The 21135-nt window shown below is 36.7% G+C and overlaps 1 protein-coding gene across 1 annotated transcript in view; it reads left to right on the top strand.

The window, feature by feature from the left end:
- Nucleotides 1-21135, top strand: part of LOC108549657 (uncharacterized) — a 55405-nt gene that overhangs the window by 10052 nt on the left and 24218 nt on the right. Inside the window, exons 7-10 of the mRNA XM_017903152.1 lie at nt 11699-12116; nt 12745-12862; nt 13395-13476; nt 13900-14110. Of these exons, the coding sequence (XP_017758641.1) occupies nt 11699-12116; nt 12745-12862; nt 13395-13476; nt 13900-14110 (829 nt within the window). The remainder of the gene's footprint in view (nt 1-11698; nt 12117-12744; nt 12863-13394; nt 13477-13899; nt 14111-21135) is intronic.

The raw sequence follows: 21135 nt of genomic DNA, 5'->3' as shown, positions 1-21135 counted from the left end.
CTTAATTTTGGTCCGGACTCGTTGTCCTTTAACTAACTCAACGGGAAATTGAAATTCACCCGGTATATCAACGCCTTTTTCTCTCAATTTAACCCTTTGCACTCGAGAGATGCTTTTCACTCACCATTTGATAAAATTTCGAAGTTCGATATTAATTAATACATCAAATTTAAAATAATATAATAGTGTGCGAGGTATCGAAATTAAATAATTCTATGTGTTAGTTATTATACGATTTCTTATTTACTGCTCAAAAAATATAAGCAACCTTATAGCAGAAAATTTGTCAACTCGTACCTGTTTTTAGCCAAAAAATCGTCGAGCGCAAAGGGTTAATATTCCCTTTCAATTTTCCCCTTAATATTCATCACTGATCCCTGTACCAACGTAGGAAGTATAGTCTCGGTTCGCCTAAAATTGCATCCTTCCTTCTCGCTTTCCATCAGGGTCTCATGGAAAACGAATAATTCCTTACTGCCTTTGCTATACGCGGAAAGTCTGGTACAATCGATAGCACTGAAGGTTGCCCGTTTGCCGGAATGAAATTTCCAGAAATGTGTATCTTCTGGAAGCATTTCCAGGATGTTTCCACGGGTCGACAACTGGAGGGCAGATACCCTGTTGTTATCTCGATGTACATGCTTAGCAGTCGCTCGAAAGCGACTCTCTTCGATTGCCAGAGGAGGTCTTTTATCTTGTTCCTCGGACAAGGAATTTCAGCATGTTGGCCAACGTTACATCGAACTAACGCATCGATCGTTGAGAACACAGATACGCCCACGATTAAAACAGATGACCCGTGAGACCGTGGTAAACCTTCAACAGGCAACGAGGAAAAACATGATTACTTTGAGAGTAATAAATCGAGGGATATAATAGAGAGCGACAAGTTCGGTTTTATTGGTTTTTTCATTTGCTGCCTCGTGGTGGTTCTACGGGGAAATAATAAAAAAGTCGAAAAAATATTCGGACACTGGTGTAACTCGAAATTCCGCAATGTATATATAACGTGTACATACGTGTGCCCAGTGACAAAAACGTTTTGTAGTATCTGGGTCCTGGAAATAAAAAAGAAAAAATTTATTTTCTACAAACCGTTGTTTAAATATTTGAAAAAGCCGATCGAGAGCGAAATTTCGGAAAAATATTCTAACACGTCGAAATGTCAGTAAAAATTTAAAATTGCAATCTTTTATGGAAATTTTAAATTCCATTGGATATTATCTATCTTCTGTAGTGTGTTTCAAATCATTTAGTGTGTTAACAATTGAGTGAGTTTATTTAAATAAATCGTAAATCGATGTAAATTGGAATTTTTTTGGAATATTCTTGGAATTCGTTCTCGGTGCATTCGAGTATATTTTAGATTCTGTGGAAAATTCTGGAAATGGTTTTTGAATTTTTGATATAGAGAAATTCTTACAATACTCAGAGTTTTCTCATAACGTGACGAAGATCAAGTGAGTTCTATAGCAGAAATTTTCGATATACCTTCATGAATGGCGACTCGATAACCCCAAGAATCCTCAAAATAGTTCCCTAACTATGGAACACAGTGCTATGAAAATTCTTAGAACTCGACCTTAATTAACGAATTAATCGTACCAGCTAAATCTCATATGAGACTGAGAAATTTTTAGTAAATCCAACAATTGTCAAAATAACTTCAGTCTCCAAATAAAATGCTCTGAAAATTCTCAGAGTGCAGAGTACAGAATACCCTGATCTGTTAAGTTATATAAATTAAATTCTATCATCGGATCGTGAAATTTTCGATATATCTTCATAAATGATAACACAATGGATCCCAAAATTCTCAAGATAGTTCACAAATCTTGTGATAGAGAATTCCCTATAGTTTTGAAATATTTGGATAATGTGACAGATTTTATCAACTAAATTCTGCAGTGTACCATAAATTTTTCAATATACCTTCATTAATAGCAGCTCAATGAAATTAAAGATTCTCAAAATTAGTCAATAAATTAAATTGCTTCAACAAAATCCTATATAAAATCCAAAATGTCTCATTATACTTCCATAAACGATAACGTAATGAACCCAAAAGTTATTAAAATTATCTTCATACCTTGAATGAGTAAACCCAGCAATTTCCCATATCTCTTAACAAGAAATTTAATTTCATCGGCTAAAATTTTCCTATATAGCAGTATGTATATTTATTTTTTAATAAATTCCATGGACGAAATACTATTAAAATAATTATTATATCTGATGAGATATACATTTAATTATCTGATTACGTGAATAAAACTGATTTAATTCGATAATAAATGATTTTTCTGGATCTTCAGGGTCCCATTTCACACATGATTTCTTCCTACACCAAATTTTTTCGCGATTCAGCAAAGTTATTAACAATTAGTCTTTTTTTCAGGACAATTAACCCCTATCTCTGTCATTGCCAATCGAATAGTAGCAAGAATGCAAAAGTATTCAACTAACCCCCTAATCGTTGTTGGCCAAGGGTTAATAACGCAATTAATTATATGGCCGATGGAAAAATAATTCTTCAGAAACGGTCGTTACTAAGAGTAACTACGATTCGATTATTTTTCGTCATGGAGAAGGTAACTTCTTCGCCCAATCCTACCTTAACAAACTCCAGTCAACGGGGTTAGCTCATGGAAAGTTTCTAATTGGGCCCTTTTAAGCGACCTGTCGCCCGTCCACGTACCTGCACGCATTACCATTTTAACCTTGCCCGGCACCAGGTAGCCGTAAGTCATATGCAAATATCGGGAGGCACTTTTGCTCGAGGGTCGCGGGAACTCGTTAAAATGGAACCGGAAAGTCCGAAAATGGAGTCCCGGAGTAAGATCTCCGAAGTCGCGGAAGTTGCGAAAGTGACGCTAGAGAGATTAGGTATGAAAATGTGAGAAAGCGATTAATTTTGCCGGTGATCGTGGAAGTTACCTAGGTCACGTGTCTAGTCGTGTTTCGTGATAGAATATTAAAAATAAGTTGAAAAATTAATCAGAGCACAGGTACAAATTCGATATAACGATTCGATTCTTCTTTGTTGGGAAATTGTTCCGCTCTCTGTAACATTCACCAATACACACGCGTTTCTACTAGTCGTGTCACGTATACACACGTCGAAGACGTAGCAAACTCTCCAAACCTAACTCAATAAATTCGCCGTTGTATATTATACAAATATTACCAAGTATCGCAATTTTAGTAATTAACATACAGAAACTTGGTAAATGAAATTACTAGTAATTGAAAATTGAAAATAAAAGTCGGGTCCGAAATAACTAATTTAATTAAACGCCTTTCATCTTATTCCCATAGGTGTGAGAATGCTAGACGGAGACGTAACGGATGCTGTAGAGGCAAGATCTCTGAGCCTGAATCCTCAGCACATCGACATTTACAGTGCGTCCTGGGGTCCCGATGACGATGGAAAAACGGTGGATGGTCCAGGTGAACTCGCCACCAGAGCTTTCATCGAAGGGATCACAAAGGTTGGTAAATACGTCACCCTTCGCATACACCAAACCGAACTAAGCATTAACGTCGCGTCACGATTTTCTCTGCCACGCAAATACGTGTCGGTGATCAAAGATTAACGGTTGGGAAATGTCGGAAGCAGTGAAGACAAATTTTCTTGCCAAAGAGATTCGCGTGAACGATAAAAATAAGAAATTAATGCTTGGAAAGCCTCCAAAACGGAAAAGGCAAATTTCTTCACCACAGGAATTTACGCGAACGCTGAAAAATTAATGCTTGGAAAATCCCAAAAACCGCCAAAATGAGAAAAACAAATTTCTTTGCCATGAAAATCCACTCGGAAAAATAAAAAAAATCCTGTACAGTAAAAGTTCACGACGATAACGAAGAATTAATTCGTGAGAAATCTCAGAAACTGTGAAAATAAATTTCGTTGCCATAGGATGTCACGTTAGCTATAAAAAAAATTAATATTTGGAAAATCTTAGAAGCAAGAAAGACAAGTGTTTCTATTTTTCTTTCTCTTCTTTTTTTAACTCAAAATGTAAGAAAAGGTAGAAGAAAATCGTCATATAAATTTCAAAATATTGTCATAAATTTATATTCAGACATTTCTTCTTTTCCCTAGTCAGAGCCATAACTGTATCTTCATTAATCAATATACTTCCTCATTTCTTCCCATTCGATAAGTAGAACAGCCGTTATAGAGTCAGCCATTAGAACCCATTTTTGAACCTGCTTACACATATCTCTATATAATTCCTACAATTTTCGCTATTTTATGCTAAAAAAAATTGAAAGTATTTTCAAACAAAGTCTTATACAAAGTCTCATAGCTTCTTCTCAAGAAATTCACAAACATTCCCTTAATTTTGGTCCGGACTCGTTGTCCTTTAACTAACTCAACGGGAAATTGAAATTCACCCGGTATATCAACGCCTTTTTCTCTCAATTTAACCCTTTGCACTCGAGAGATGCTTTTCACTCACCATTTGATAAAATTTCGAAGTTCGATATTAATTAATACATCAAATTTAAAATAATATAATAGTGTGCGAGGTATCGAAATTAAATAATTCTATGTGTTAGTTATTATACGATTTCTTATTTACTGCTCAAAAAATATAAGCAACCTTATAGCAGAAAATTTGTCAACTCGTACCTGTTTTTAGCCAAAAAATCGTCGAGCGCAAAGGGTTAATATTCCCTTTCAATTTTCCCCTTAATATTCATCACTGATCCCTGTACCAACGTAGGAAGTATAGTCTCGGTTCGCCTAAAATTGCATCCTTCCTTCTCGCTTTCCATCAGGGTCTCATGGAAAACGAATAATTCCTTACTGCCTTTGCTATACGCGGAAAGTCTGGTACAATCGATAGCACTGAAGGTTGCCCGTTTGCCGGAATGAAATTTCCAGAAATGTGTATCTTCTGGAAGCATTTCCAGGATGTTTCCACGGGTCGACAACTGGAGGGCAGATACCCTGTTGTTATCTCGATGTACATGCTTAGCAGTCGCTCGAAAGCGACTCTCTTCGATTGCCAGAGGAGGTCTTTTATCTTGTTCCTCGGACAAGGAATTTCAGCATGTTGGCCAACGTTACATCGAACTAACGCATCGATCGTTGAGAACACAGATACGCCCACGATTAAAACAGATGACCCGTGAGACCGTGGTAAACCTTCAACAGGCAACGAGGAAAAACATGATTACTTTGAGAGTAATAAATCGAGGGATATAATAGAGAGCGACAAGTTCGGTTTTATTGGTTTTTTCATTTGCTGCCTCGTGGTGGTTCTACGGGGAAATAATAAAAAAGTCGAAAAAATATTCGGACACTGGTGTAACTCGAAATTCCGCAATGTATATATAACGTGTACATACGTGTGCCCAGTGACAAAAACGTTTTGTAGTATCTGGGTCCTGGAAATAAAAAAGAAAAAATTTATTTTCTACAAACCGTTGTTTAAATATTTGAAAAAGCCGATCGAGAGCGAAATTTCGGAAAAATATTCTAACACGTCGAAATGTCAGTAAAAATTTAAAATTGCAATCTTTTATGGAAATTTTAAATTCCATTGGATATTATCTATCTTCTGTAGTGTGTTTCAAATCATTTAGTGTGTTAACAATTGAGTGAGTTTATTTAAATAAATCGTAAATCGATGTAAATTGGAATTTTTTTGGAATATTCTTGGAATTCGTTCTCGGTGCATTCGAGTATATTTTAGATTCTGTGGAAAATTCTGGAAATGGTTTTTGAATTTTTGATATAGAGAAATTCTTACAATACTCAGAGTTTTCTCATAACGTGACGAAGATCAAGTGAGTTCTATAGCAGAAATTTTCGATATACCTTCATGAATGGCGACTCGATAACCCCAAGAATCCTCAAAATAGTTCCCTAACTATGGAACACAGTGCTATGAAAATTCTTAGAACTCGACCTTAATTAACGAATTAATCGTACCAGCTAAATCTCATATGAGACTGAGAAATTTTTAGTAAATCCAACAATTGTCAAAATAACTTCAGTCTCCAAATAAAATGCTCTGAAAATTCTCAGAGTGCAGAGTACAGAATACCCTGATCTGTTAAGTTATATAAATTAAATTCTATCATCGGATCGTGAAATTTTCGATATATCTTCATAAATGATAACACAATGGATCCCAAAATTCTCAAGATAGTTCACAAATCTTGTGATAGAGAATTCCCTATAGTTTTGAAATATTTGGATAATGTGACAGATTTTATCAACTAAATTCTGCAGTGTACCATAAATTTTTCAATATACCTTCATTAATAGCAGCTCAATGAAATTAAAGATTCTCAAAATTAGTCAATAAATTAAATTGCTTCAACAAAATCCTATATAAAATCCAAAATGTCTCATTATACTTCCATAAACGATAACGTAATGAACCCAAAAGTTATTAAAATTATCTTCATACCTTGAATGAGTAAACCCAGCAATTTCCCATATCTCTTAACAAGAAATTTAATTTCATCGGCTAAAATTTTCCTATATAGCAGTATGTATATTTATTTTTTAATAAATTCCATGGACGAAATACTATTAAAATAATTATTATATCTGATGAGATATACATTTAATTATCTGATTACGTGAATAAAACTGATTTAATTCGATAATAAATGATTTTTCTGGATCTTCAGGGTCCCATTTCACACATGATTTCTTCCTACACCAAATTTTTTCGCGATTCAGCAAAGTTATTAACAATTAGTCTTTTTTTCAGGACAATTAACCCCTATCTCTGTCATTGCCAATCGAATAGTAGCAAGAATGCAAAAGTATTCAACTAACCCCCTAATCGTTGTTGGCCAAGGGTTAATAACGCAATTAATTATATGGCCGATGGAAAAATAATTCTTCAGAAACGGTCGTTACTAAGAGTAACTACGATTCGATTATTTTTCGTCATGGAGAAGGTAACTTCTTCGCCCAATCCTACCTTAACAAACTCCAGTCAACGGGGTTAGCTCATGGAAAGTTTCTAATTGGGCCCTTTTAAGCGACCTGTCGCCCGTCCACGTACCTGCACGCATTACCATTTTAACCTTGCCCGGCACCAGGTAGCCGTAAGTCATATGCAAATATCGGGAGGCACTTTTGCTCGAGGGTCGCGGGAACTCGTTAAAATGGAACCGGAAAGTCCGAAAATGGAGTCCCGGAGTAAGATCTCCGAAGTCGCGGAAGTTGCGAAAGTGACGCTAGAGAGATTAGGTATGAAAATGTGAGAAAGCGATTAATTTTGCCGGTGATCGTGGAAGTTACCTAGGTCACGTGTCTAGTCGTGTTTCGTGATAGAATATTAAAAATAAGTTGAAAAATTAATCAGAGCACAGGTACAAATTCGATATAACGATTCGATTCTTCTTTGTTGGGAAATTGTTCCGCTCTCTGTAACATTCACCAATACACACGCGTTTCTACTAGTCGTGTCACGTATACACACGCATATTGCCTTCTAGCGGAAAAAATAAATAGAGACGTTTGGAACGACCAAGTCCGCTTCGACCAGTCGTCAAAACCGGAACGTCGAGCTGAACGTACACAACGTACAATTCAAGCATTGTGAATTCTCTGAATCAAGGTGAATAAAATATTACGATAAAGACAATGGAACTAATTCACGTTTGTAAAAGGCCATAAACGCCGTAAGATTAATTCTTCGCGTAGAATTGTCGGAAGAAAATTATTCTATTTATTCAAGGACGGCATAAACGGATATGAAACAAAATAAATGACGAAATTGTTCGTTTCGGATTTTTCACTCAGACCACTTTTGTGATTATTAAAAGGTTGATAAAGTTTGATAAAATCTGTGCAAATCGATGTAGACGATAAGTTCTTGGAGGAAAAATTTTCAATATTTATACAATGCATATTTCTTACACCCCAGTTTTGCAAAAGCGTTAACACTCCGTTGTAAATTCCGTCAGAACTTTCCTCAGATCACTTTTATAATCGTTAAAAAGGTTGATAAAGTTTGATCAAATCTGTGCAGATTGACGGAAAGAATAGATTCTTAGAGGAAAATTTTTTAGTATTTATGCAATGCTTATTACACCCCAGTTTTGCAAAAGCGTTAACACTCCGTTGTAAATTCCATCAGAACTTTTCTCGGATCACTTTTATAAACGTTAAAAGGTTGATAAAGATTGATAAAATTTGTGCAGATTGACGGAGACGGTAGATTCTTAGAGGAAAAATTTTTAGTATTTATTCAATGCATATTTCTTGCACCCCAGTTTTGCAAAGACGTTCACACTACATTGTAAATTCTGTCAGAACTTTTCTCAGATCACTTTTATGATCGTTAAAAGGTTGATAAAGTTTGATAAAATTTGTGCAGATTGACGGAGACAATAGATTCTTGGAGGAAAAATTTTTAATATTTATGTAATGCATATTACACCCCAGTTTTGCAAAAACATTGATCCCCTTTTCTAAATTCCGCCAGTACTTCTCTCAGATCACTTTCACGATTGTCAAATGGTTGACAAAGTTTGATAAAATCTGTGCAGATTGGCGGAGACGATGGATTCTTAAAGGAAATGTTTTTAATATTTATGCAGTGTATATATTTCTTGTACTCCAGTTTTGCAAAGGCGTTAACACTCTGTCATAAATTTCCTCTGAATACGCGAAATTCATCCGTTAAAACGATACTTTTATTCCGTTATACAGCGTTCACTTTGAAAGTGCGAAAACTCTGCTCTACCATTGTATTCCCTTTTTTTCCTCTTTTTCATCTCTTTATAGGCACGTTACATTCGCTCGTTTTGACCCATAATAGTTGCTAGTGATACGCGGCATTGTTTGAGCTACTGTTTCCCAAAACTACCCTTGGATATCCGTTATACGAGCAGACATTCCATTGTACCATCCACCTCGTAAATTTTTCACCACTCCACTGACTTATAAGATGAACCGTTTATATTTCAGGGAAGCTGCATCTTATTAAATATACAGGTAGAAATTGTGCCTGGAACGAAAGCAAACTGAACATTCGAGGGTGGATCGACTGTCGGTTGAAATTCTCTCTTCCATCCCTTCGTCCTTTGAAACGTTTACCTTACGCATAATCGTATTAAAATATTTTCACAACGAGTTAATTTCATAGCTAATCGAGAAATTTTTAACACAGGATGGTCCACAAAACTGAATTTGTTTAAATTATTAGAATCGTTGGCATGTCTATTATTATTACTTCGATAGGATATTATTCGAGAAAATCTGGGAGACGATTATGGCAAATCTTTTGCAATTCTGTTCTTCGAAAGGAAAAGGAAGCTTGTCGAATTTTTGTTTAAATTAATTTTTCTTTATTTCTATGTAAATTGCAATTGCGAATATTGTAAATATTAAATAGGTATAATTAAATAGGTATCATTTTGAATATCGTACAAATTAAAGGGAAATATATCGTTTGAAATGTTTAGTTAAAATTAATTTAGTTAAATAATGTTTAGTTAAATATTTTGATAATTGTAGATTTTAAGGTATGCCAATTAATCGAGAAACGTGGTCGTCTGAAATTATTCTAAAATGGAAAAGGAATTTTTGCAATTTCTTAGAAGTAAATTTTTTTAGAATTTTTTTTTAATAAGTTATAATAAATTGATGATATTTTAATATATTTCTTCGATCTAAATTAAAAACGTGGATGTGAAAGATTATAGTTTCATGTGTTGAAAATCTAAAGATGAAACTCTAGAAAGAAAAATTTACTCGCTTTGATCAGCGAGTGGAATAATCTTGGCTTGATCACACATCGTGGTTCACTCTGTATGAAAATGAAGAAATGAATATCGTGTATTTAATGTAATTAAACGCCTTTTTAATTAGCAGAAATAATTGAAATTACATTTTCAGTTAAATATTAATTATTATCGTATAAATCTGAAGCTGTGAAATTCGATCAATTTATAATTACTACGAGTGATCTTTTCCTTTCCTCGATTGATATTTCATTTTTAGTTCGAAACGTATTAGATATTTTATGCTTCTTTCCTTCTTTTTATTATAAATATATGTACTACTGTCTGAAAAATTTTCGAAGAATTTTTGTATCGAAATAAATCTTTCGTTTGATGGCATTTGAATATTCAGAGAACTTTTTAGCTTCCACTTTCCTGTTAATGCAACGATACCGTCAGTATTGTACTGAAATATGAATTTAGCTTTTCAGTGTAATTACTGTTACTTCTGAATTTAAAGCACTCCTCCTCGATAGACAGCTAACCGTTAAATATTCATGAAGACGGTAACCACTGGTAGCCATTCACGAGTTATTCTTTCTATCAGAAAATAGCTGAAAATTTCCAAGGAATATCTCGATGTATTTGTCATAACGATATCGAGGTAAATTTCGATGCTTCCTGCTTGCATAGCAAAGATTAATCCAATAAATTGTACTTCCTTCGTGCACCCTTTGGGTCTTCTGCGTAGAATAAATAAACCAATCCTATTTTTATATGCTCTTTCAATTACCCGAACGAACTCAATATTTTTGCAATATCTCCAATTGTTAATTCATCTCGATTATTAACGACAACATCGAACGTTAAATAACTAAACTAGAGAAGCAAGTTTTGTAGGAATTAATATTACAATTTGATGTGTACCAATGACAAAGGTTTAATAATTCATAGCAGAAAGAGCTAAAATTATTGACTATTCATTCCACGGTATCCCCTATTGGATTTATTATAATTCAATTAAAATCGCCGTGTGCTCTCACGTGTATCCGTATATTCAAAACTACAAGTGCATTCAGAGTCTGAGAATTGCATTTAACACAGTACCATAACTAATCTAGTAATTTCAAGGATGGTCCTTTGATCACCGGAACAGTAGAGGTACCGGAAGTGGTAGAAACTCGATGCGTAACTAGAAGTGGTGGCAGTGGAATTCGACCTTGTATTAGTACCTCCTCGCTAACAAGAACAAACGTTCCCGATTTATAATCAAATTTCGCGATTACGTCCCGAAACGGCGTATTACCTCTGTACACCACGATTTAATTGCAAAAAGTCGAAGAAGCGTTTCGTTTCAACTGGTCACTATATACGCATATGGTATTTTCTTTGCCATAAAATAACACAAATTTTCAAAAAAGAATTTTCAAAAATTTTGTTAACGTTAAAACTGAAGATCAAACCTGTCGGTCAAGCTGACGTGAATTGTTTAAATATTGTTCACTCTACATCGATAAATATGACAGCACGTGTTTACGTTACAAAACAAATTTTCTGCTTCTGAAATTTGACCGAATAGACGGGAATTTTCCAAAGCAGAAAATAATACAGAGACTCTAAAAGCGAGAAAAAGTTTAGAATATTCGGATGCTAGTGAAAATAATTCGAATGTTCTTTGATCTATCGTACCATGACAGCTTCGTTAGATTGTATCAGCAATTCTGACTCCAATACCGGTTTATTCACTGCTTCATAACGTTTAGTTACTCTGGGTGTCGAAACGATGAATACAACTCCGGCGTAGTGAATAAATTTAATAACCTCTTTGACCACTTGCCACTTAAAAAGGCGACTGCACGAAAATCCGGTACATAGGAAAATCGAAGACCAAAAGCGTCGGGCCAAGATGAACCGATCAATCGAGCCTTTCGCGCCTTATGAAAGGCTCTTTGACCGGACGCCTCGCTAAATTCGTCGCTTTGATCGTCAGGGTCGCAACGGTAAAGGGTCAATTTTCGTCTGGGCGTCAGGAAACGGAGGCAGGGATCACGACAACTGCAACTGCGACGGCTACACGAACAGTATCTGGACGTTGTCCATCAGCAGCGCCACGGAGAATGGCCAGGTGCCCTGGTACAGCGAGGCCTGCTCCTCCACTCTTGCCACCACTTATAGCTCCGGCTCGTCCGAAGAGAAACAAGTAGTGACTACTGACCTGCATCAGCTTTGCACGACTAGTCACACGGGCACGTCTGCATCTGCACCCTTGGCTGCCGGCATCTGCGCCCTTGCCCTCGAGGCGAATAGAGATCTAACTTGGAGAGACATGCAGCACATCGTCGTGAGAACGGCTAAACCTGCGAACCTGAAGGCTTTGGACTGGGTCACCAACGGTGTTGGACGAAATGGTGAGTCAAGAAATGAGTTTCTTTCATGTTTCTTCTACCTTTAGCGTTGAATTTGCGAGTCAGAGACGTTATATTAAATTTACACCTTATTTTTCTCTGCAAATTTGGGAATAGTATTTTGGAGTAAATAGCGAAATAAAATGATAAGAATATAACTGAAAAATTCATTATAATATACGAACCAGGTATAGATCTAGGTCAAATACCACCCATGGCAAAAAATTTTCGGCCAAAAGCGATAATATGAAATTATCTGAAATTAGTATAGGTTTCTAGATGCAAAGTGTTACAATATAAGCATAAAACTAGATACTGAATCAGTCTGATATGAAACAAAAGTAGAAAAGAAGGAAATAATTCGAACCTTTATTTAATATCAAAAAGAAAGTAATAAAAGAATAAGTATTATTGAATCTAACCAAAAACTTTTTGTCAGGGATATAATATAAACATAATTTTATAAGTTAGCTACAGAGCCAGTTATAAATATAATATTATAATATAAAATATTTCTTTTTAATATTATTTATTAATTATTTTTCTATTCACACTTTCTTGAATAATATATATTTTAATACATACAGTACACGTGCCATAATCTTTTTTAAATTTTCCAATATTTACTCAGTGAGTCACAGTTTTGGCTATGGGTTAATGGACGCCGCCGCCATGGTGCGCTTAGCTAGAAGATGGCGAACAGTTCCTGAGCAACACAAATGCGAAGTTTCTGCACCGCACATGAGCAGGTCAGTTAATTACTTCACACTTTGCGAACTTTACAAACAAGCAACCGGTATATCACAATTACAACTAAACCTCGAATAAAAAATTGAAACGGTGGCTGAATTATTTACGTTATTTTCGTGCAATCTAACAGAAACAAATATAAAAAGACGATTTATCGGAGATTAAGTCATCTGGAAATATCAAATAGAATTTAGAAGTTAATAAGTTTGTGAAATAAATGACTATGCGAGACGTGACGATGCAGTTCGGTCCATTACTATTTCCCCCACGTACCATTCGCTTTGCTTGCTATGATGAGGATAAACTGATCCCAGGAAATAACTTCTGCAACGCGTGCACTCGATTTCGTAGAGACGATTTCGTAACCGTGGAAATGCGAGTGATTTTCTCGATAATAAAAATAATGAAAAAGTGTACACAATGATTTTCTTAACAAATTCGATGGCACGAAATTCGCGGGAGAAAAAATAAAATCAAGGCAGCTTCCTGTCTCGTTTCCGTGGCTGACCTAAATTTCATATGTACGTACAGGCCAATACCGCCAAAGAGCCAGCTAACTCTGGAATTGTACGTCAAGGAGTGTAGCGGCGTTAATTTTCTCGAGCACGTGCAGGTAAGTACTATGTCACTCACTGTAAGTAGTAGGCTAATTAATAGTTCTCCTCTGAAATGGTTTCGATCACTTTTATACGAGGAATCGCCCCAAATTCTCCTCTGCGTGTACACAGGCTTGATCGAAAATTTCAGAGAGGAGTGCACGGAATTAAAATTATTTTTTCATTCAACCGAATAATTATTTTAAATTCGCGTTAATTACTTTCCTCTGATAAACATCAATTTTGGTTGGAAATGAAATTTATCTTATATTCCGTGTCTTATGCAAAAATCGGAAGCTAGCTGTATAATAATTTCGGAAGGGAATCGAATTATTTTGCTACAACGTGTCAACCCCATATTTATATGACGTTTGTAAGTGTCACCTAAATGATGAAATAAATTTTCTATCTGTACGATTATTCGTACGCCTTTTTTATAGGCAAAGGTTTCTCTGATGGCCACGAGGAGAGGAGATCTTCAGATACAGCTAACATCTCCGCAAGGTACAAAGAGCACTCTTCTTGCAAAAAGGCTCCACGACGTCTCGAAGGCTGGTTTCAATCAATGGCCATTTATGTCGGTTCACACTTGGGGAGAAAGGCCACATGGCACGTGGAAACTTGAAATCCACAATGAGGGTCGATACCAAGGTAAGTCCATTGTGTGCGTCTTTTTGTTCCTTCCTTTCATCGCGTACATTTCCAGACACAACCTAGTCTAGATCAGACATTTTCCAGGGTTCTGTATCCCGTTACTTTCTTCACGAAAACCAACCTCGATTATAATCTCACGAAACGTCGAATTCTACTTTAAAATTTCCATTCCTTGTGAATCTTTATCTAATGTGAATCTCTGAAACGTTCCAAGAATCAATGACCAAAAGATTGCCATTCTTCGTAGGAATTTTTAATTCTGTATCCATTGCGAGTCGAAGGAACTCCATACTTAGGCCAAACTCCATACTCTGAGTATTCGAAATAACAATTAACAAACGATTAATAACACTAACGAGTCATTTAAATATTCCATGTCTAAGATCTCTGGACCACAAACGAGAAACGATCGAGATAGAATAGCACAATGATCATTGTATCATTATCAATGGCACGAATCTAAATTCACCGGGTTTTACAGTAAACCAAAAGACTCATCCAGTTAATCTTGTATCTACGTACAATTCATTACGCAGAATTCATCTCAAAATGGTTCGTATCTATACGTACTGTCCTCCGCATCTATGCATCGCAAATTCCCATCGTCTTCGAAGGAACAGATGTTTGTACATCAAGTTCATCATCGTTAAACTGACAAACCGGGGACGAAACTGTAGCTACTATAAGCTTCCGCGAGAATCTGCATCGGAGATAGACAAACATCCTCGAAACCATCCACCAATTACGGATACCTTGTCTCGAGACACGGACTACGTCGAGAAAATAGAAAAAAAGAAATTAAAACGTGCTATAGGTTGACAGAATCTGTCAACGGTTCCATAGACTGTAACGGCCAGTGTAAACACAAAGAGCCAGCTGCTATCTTATCACCTGATCTCCGAGAACATAAACGGAGTTCTCGTAAACCGTACACGTGGGACCACGTAAGCTGCTGCATCATCTCCCAAGGGCATAATTCCATGTTCGAAACGTGTGCGATGGCATCCAGCAGCAATGGATCTCGTGAACCGTTAGGGGAAGTTGACCTTGCGCAGGGTGGAACCGTCTGAACCACTTCAAGCTAGAAGCCCGTTAAAGCCGATATGTGCATAAAGTTTGAGTTAACGCGAGCTTGTACTCCCGTGCAGTCTTGTAGTCTAGTGTATCCATGCACAAGATAGAGCCCTGGTCCATTATGCCGCGTAATATGCGGGACACATTCCAAGTACAGGTATTCAAACCATTACACGTCGTGTTTGCGTTGATTCTCTGTACATTGGTACGAAATCCGCTTCATCCTCGTCGTCGTCGCCCAACAACAATATTGTGTTGGTCGAGAATTGCACCTGTTGGTCGTCAATGATTTTCTAATCCCCAGCCACTGATAAGCCCGACTGCACGACATTCTCTCATGGGATTACTTGCATCTCTTGGCTCTAAATCGTTCGAGGGACCACGAACTTGGGGGAAATCGTTCTTCATCAACGATCAAGTGTTAATCGAATATCAGGGATCGTTGGGTAAATCTTATCAGACAGCGCCAAGCGACGCCATCGCGCTTTGTTCATCCGGAGCACCAAGAGCGCTGAGATGGCGCCGCGGTAGACTCCGAACGTGTCGTTCGTTGCATATGGTGGACGGATATTAAAGCATTTTTAGATACTAAATTTTAGAAATCTCTGAAAAAGCATTAATCGATATCTTTAATTCGTATTTCGTCGTTTCGATTCGTATCAAAGTATAAGCATACTTAATGTTTGTGCCTTTTAATCATCGGCCAGTCTGAGTGGGCGCTGCAGTAGAGTCCAAACGTGTCGTTCGTTACATATGGTGATCGGATATTATAGCATTTTTAGAAACTAAATTTTAGAAATCTCTGGAAAAGCATTAATCGATATCTTTAAGCTTGTTTCAATTTGTATCGACGTATAAGCATACTTAATGTTTGTGCCTTTTAATCATCAGTAAGTCTGAGATGGCGCTGCGGTAGGATCTGAACGGACCGTTAATTGTATACGATGACATTTTAATGTAGAAGCTCTTTTCGATATAAGATCTGAACTACGCGATCGCGTTGAGTGGCACTCGAGTAATTAACAGGTTAATTGCCAAAGGGATTATCGATGACCGACATTCGATTTCCCATTAATGCCATAGTGGTTATCGATGGGTAACGATGTCAAGATTCACGAAAATGTTTAGTTAAATAAACGGTAATATTTATGAAACTATTCGATGCTAAAAGATACACGCGTATATCGTGTTTTTAGTTCATAGAATGAAATTAAAATTATTATTTAAAATAATATCAGTAGTCGTCAACGTGATAATAAATACGATGACAGGAATTTGGTATGCATGTTTATATAGCGTGGCTAAAAATGGTAGAGATGCGAGAATGGGCCGAGTATTTGGCACTAGAGCGAAAGACACTAGCCTTTTCACTACGCCATTCATTACTTATCGATTATCACTGCAACTATATAACAAAACTCTCCAATTTCCTGCTGCCTCACGCTCTGACGACCAACGAACAACCAGGTCGTGCTACGCTGCACGAATGGGCGTTGATTTTCCACGGAACGTCAACGCTGCCTGATCGCACGGAATACGCATTGTACAATCCTGCCGGGATGAACATACCGAGGAGACCATTCGTGAAGCCACGGGAAACCGTGTTCTCGAAAACGCAGAACTCCCTCACGAGCTCGAAGATCAAGCAGACTCAACACAAATCCGAGAAGCCGGGCAGCCTTAGTCCACCGTACGTGGTGAATGCTCAGATACAGTCGCAGAAAAAGAGCAAAGTGCGTGGTCAGCACAAAAACGGCAAATCAGCCAATAAACCGACGCCGAGACCTACGGTGCAAACGCTAAGAGGTCTGACACTGGCCAAAGGACCTAACATCGCCGGAGAGGTACGCCTAATCACGTCGAGACCACGGGGTAGGAGCACACCTAGTCCGATTACCACCACAGTCGTCCATACCACTGTACCTACGACGATTCCAACCACCAAAGTGACGAGCAGATTAAAAATCGTCGACGTGGTGACTGCCTCGTCGCTTCAGAGAGGCCTGATCCTCCTGGAGCCACCACCGAAACCTGTCATCAGCAACGTACCGGCGATCTTCCAGCAGTATCCTAAAATTCAACAGCTCTATCCGCTCTATCCCGTCTTTGCCGGAGTTAGGGGAGCCGGTCAGCAGCACGCAACCAGGGCTAAGGGTCTCGTGTTACTCCAGGACGAACAGTTCGATTCGAAGAATTTGGACAAGGGTATTCTGCTTTCGTTCACGTGGACTCCACGTTCGTGTAACGAGCAATCCGTGGATGGGTTGGGACGAGTCGGATGAGACCCCGGGCGCCTAGAGACTATTCTAATGACACGATCTTGGTGTTTGAATAGGGGAACTGTACGTCATTCGATAGATCCGCATGCACCATCCACGGATTCGCGATACACGCCAGTTTCTTTTGTCGCATCTCGCCAGAGTAGTGGAATTTATGAAATAGAAGTGCATCCATGTGTAAAATTATGAGATCAAGTGAACTTCCTACAGTTTAGGTCTTTTGTTGCCCTGCCCTCACTTTTACTCTATTATTGCAAGCACACTTCGGTGTAATTGTTAATATTCTTCATATGCTCTTTGTTTGTATTATTCCCCTCTGTGTTCCCTCGAGAGACATTTTCCATGTGTTTTCACGGCAGTTGTTTTAAATTACACTAATGTTTTCTTTTACGTTTGCTGTTATATCGGTGAGTGAGAAAATAAAGGAGACGAAGCTATAGGAATTATTCAGTAAGATGTTTGTACATAATTTCACATGGTAAACTATTGTAAACGCCAAAATGATATATGCGTTTATTTTTTCGTTTATTGTGTTATCTTACCGTCGCTGGCAGCTCTGGAAGATAAAATAAATTATTCTAGCATTTGCAACTTTTACCATCTTAATGGAATTTGCATCCTCTGCCACTGAAAATATTATTCTCTTCGGGTTACTCGCTATTGTATTTCACTTTTACAATATATGAAATAATATCTTAATTACATTCACGATCAAAAATATCTCTAATTAATAAAAACTCAACGTAATTTTAATTTTCATTAAATTATTTCTTAACATTAGGGTCCTTGTAAACTATTTTCTAACAAGCTTCATTGCATGCTATTTAAATGCTTCTCTTTTAAGTATTAACGAAACCTTATTTCCCTATGGATGGAAATTTAGCTGCTTGTAGGTATTGCTGTTGCAAAGCTGTTAAAGCTATCAAGATAGTCGTACGCAAGTTATGTCGTATTAATCAAAACTTCCAATAACTTCGTCGCATATAATGCTTCCATATTTAATTCGCTTATATGCATGAAAGTGTGTGTTTAGTAGAAGTATGCTTTACGACAAGACCAGTTATCGATCTACAAACCTCGTTAATTTCATTTTTAAATAATTGCTCTTTTAGAGCTGTATTCTCGAAAATTGATTGACCTCCGAATACGTCAACTCGATCATTTGAAACGATTTTTCGAGTATTATTTATTTTAATATCGGTTACCGTTTTAAATAACAAACACGTGAAACGTTTCACAGCAGTGAGAGCTATTAAAAAATTCATCAATTTCCTGTGACAAAGTGGAAATCTCATTTTTATATATTACGTTCGTATAAAGTTTGCCGATGACAAACATAACTCGCCGATCATGTCGATTTTTTATAACAGTAATAACGATATCGGGCTATTCATCGGTGCTAACATTTCCATTTTACCCTCGAGTTGCTCTCATCGATGTCCATAAAGCACCCATGAAACAGGCAGAAATTTAGGATTATGTTCTGTACACGTGAACAAAGAATTCTCGGGAAGAATTTTTTCCATGCATCATTCCGTTTTATATTTCATTTCTTCCCTTTTTTCTTTTTTTCTAATTTCCTATCAAAGGATGGCAGCATATCATAAAGCACCCATGAAACAGGCAGAAATTTAGGATTATGTTCTATACACGTGAACAAAGAATTCTCGGGAAGAATTTTTTCCATGCATCATTCCACTTTATATTTCATTTCTTCCCTTTTTTCTTTTTTTCTAATTTCCTATCAAAGGATGGCAGCATGTTCGACGATCGAAAAAGGGGAAAAAATATTAGCTCGTAAAAGCTTTGACAAGACTCTTTAACGAAGATGTCAAATAGCTTCGAATTGGTTTATAGTTCGATGCAGTGGTTTGACCATTAAACTATCGGTAAACCGATTTTTGGTCCTGTAAATTGTCAGATATCAAACACCAATGTTATACCACTGGATATTTATTTGTCGGAACTTTTGGAGGAGAAATTATATTAAATACGAATTGACACTTCATTGATAAAAAATCGATACAAAATATTTGTGGTATATTGCAGCATATGGACAAAAATTTCGTATTAGAAAAAATATATAAATGCGACTTTTTTTTATATATAATTAATATAAATATATTAACCCTTTGGGTGACTCTCAGTCACCATTTAATTATATTCTAAAGATCGACGTTAATTAATATATCAAATTTAAAATTACCTAACGATGTGTAGAATGTCGAAGAAAAATAATTCTACGTCTTAATTTGCCTATGATTTCTCATTTACCAGTTTAAAAATATCGTCGACTCTATGACAGAAAGTCTTCGAATTACTATTTTTCTATAACGAAAAAGTCGTCGAGTGCAAAGAGTTAATATAAGCTTAAGATAATTGCCTATACTAATAATTATTGTGAACTTTTTAGTATAATTGTTAGTATAATAATTTTCTTTTACATGAGTATTTTTATAAATTTATCAAATAATTCACTTACCTTCTAATCCAAACATAAATAATTTTTGTTTTTGACTAGATCCGTTCCTTCATATCTGCGTCATTTTATCGCGTTCATCTCTCACGTAAACAAATAAAATTCGTCTCAAAAAAAGAAATTATGGTTGATCGTCTTCTGTATCGTTAAGAAGAAAAGTACATCGCATGTGTATACATATACGTATATAAAATTTGCATAAATACGAAGAAATATTGGAAATCCCAGTGACTCGTCGCGTAGCATATTTTCCAAAATTATTCGTTAAATCTAGAAATATCAGTTGCATTATTAATATCTTCCCTGACAGTTATTCCTCGTGCTGATTTATTTCACGCTAATCCGTTTCCTGCTGCCGTCAATGTCAAGAATAAAATTCCTCGGGCGACGTCGCGGCGCGTCGCGTCGTAACGCTTTATTAATTTCCCGACGCCGACATCGACACCCTCCTCGCCTCGCCCATTTCACTGTCTCCTCTAGACCACGCTTCGAGACACCTACATCGAGTACACCAAGTATCTCATGGGTAAAACATGGTTATTCACGCGAAGGAACGCAGACGGTACACGGACTCGTCCGTGTGCATGTGTGCGCGCTTGCGTGTGGATAATGCAAAGTGCACCTATGTCACGTCAAATAGAAGCACCCATCTGTCGTTAGACGGTGGTGACATTAAGAAAACGAGCAGACGCTTGCGCGCTTTGGGTCGGCACGTTTTTCTTCTTAGCTCTGCACTAGAGAGCTGTAACTGTCGAAGGTATCGACAAGTATCGATAATACCAGCTGTTTGTACGTATAAAATATATATAGCTGTGGTGAGGAGAAGTCTGGATCGTTTAAATGCAATTACATCCTTTCCTGGAATATCATAGTAAATGAACATTTTATATTTCACGAAAATTTAATTTCACGAATCGCTATGACGAAACATTAGACGAACAACCATAAATGAAAATTTTAATCCAGATCATTTCACTATATTCGATAGTTTACGGATTTAATCCGCGATTTAAATATTCTCGATTTTACACAACGTAATTATTAAACAATTTCTGCCATTGATATTCTGTCAACTCGCGTGAAAGAGTAGCAAGATGGCGATTTGGGTTTCATATCGTAGAGAATTGTTTCCGATAATTCATCGCTCTTATGAATTTATTAAATTGGAGAAGTGAAACACAAATGCATCG

This window comes from Eufriesea mexicana, unplaced genomic scaffold, assembly GCF_001483705.2.
Source record: "Eufriesea mexicana isolate 0111107269 unplaced genomic scaffold, ASM148370v2 scaffold2134, whole genome shotgun sequence".
Classification (NCBI taxonomy): domain Eukaryota; kingdom Metazoa; phylum Arthropoda; class Insecta; order Hymenoptera; family Apidae; genus Eufriesea; species Eufriesea mexicana.
The sequence above is the reverse complement of the archived record's forward strand: the minus strand, read 5'-3'. Positions and strand labels throughout refer to the sequence as shown.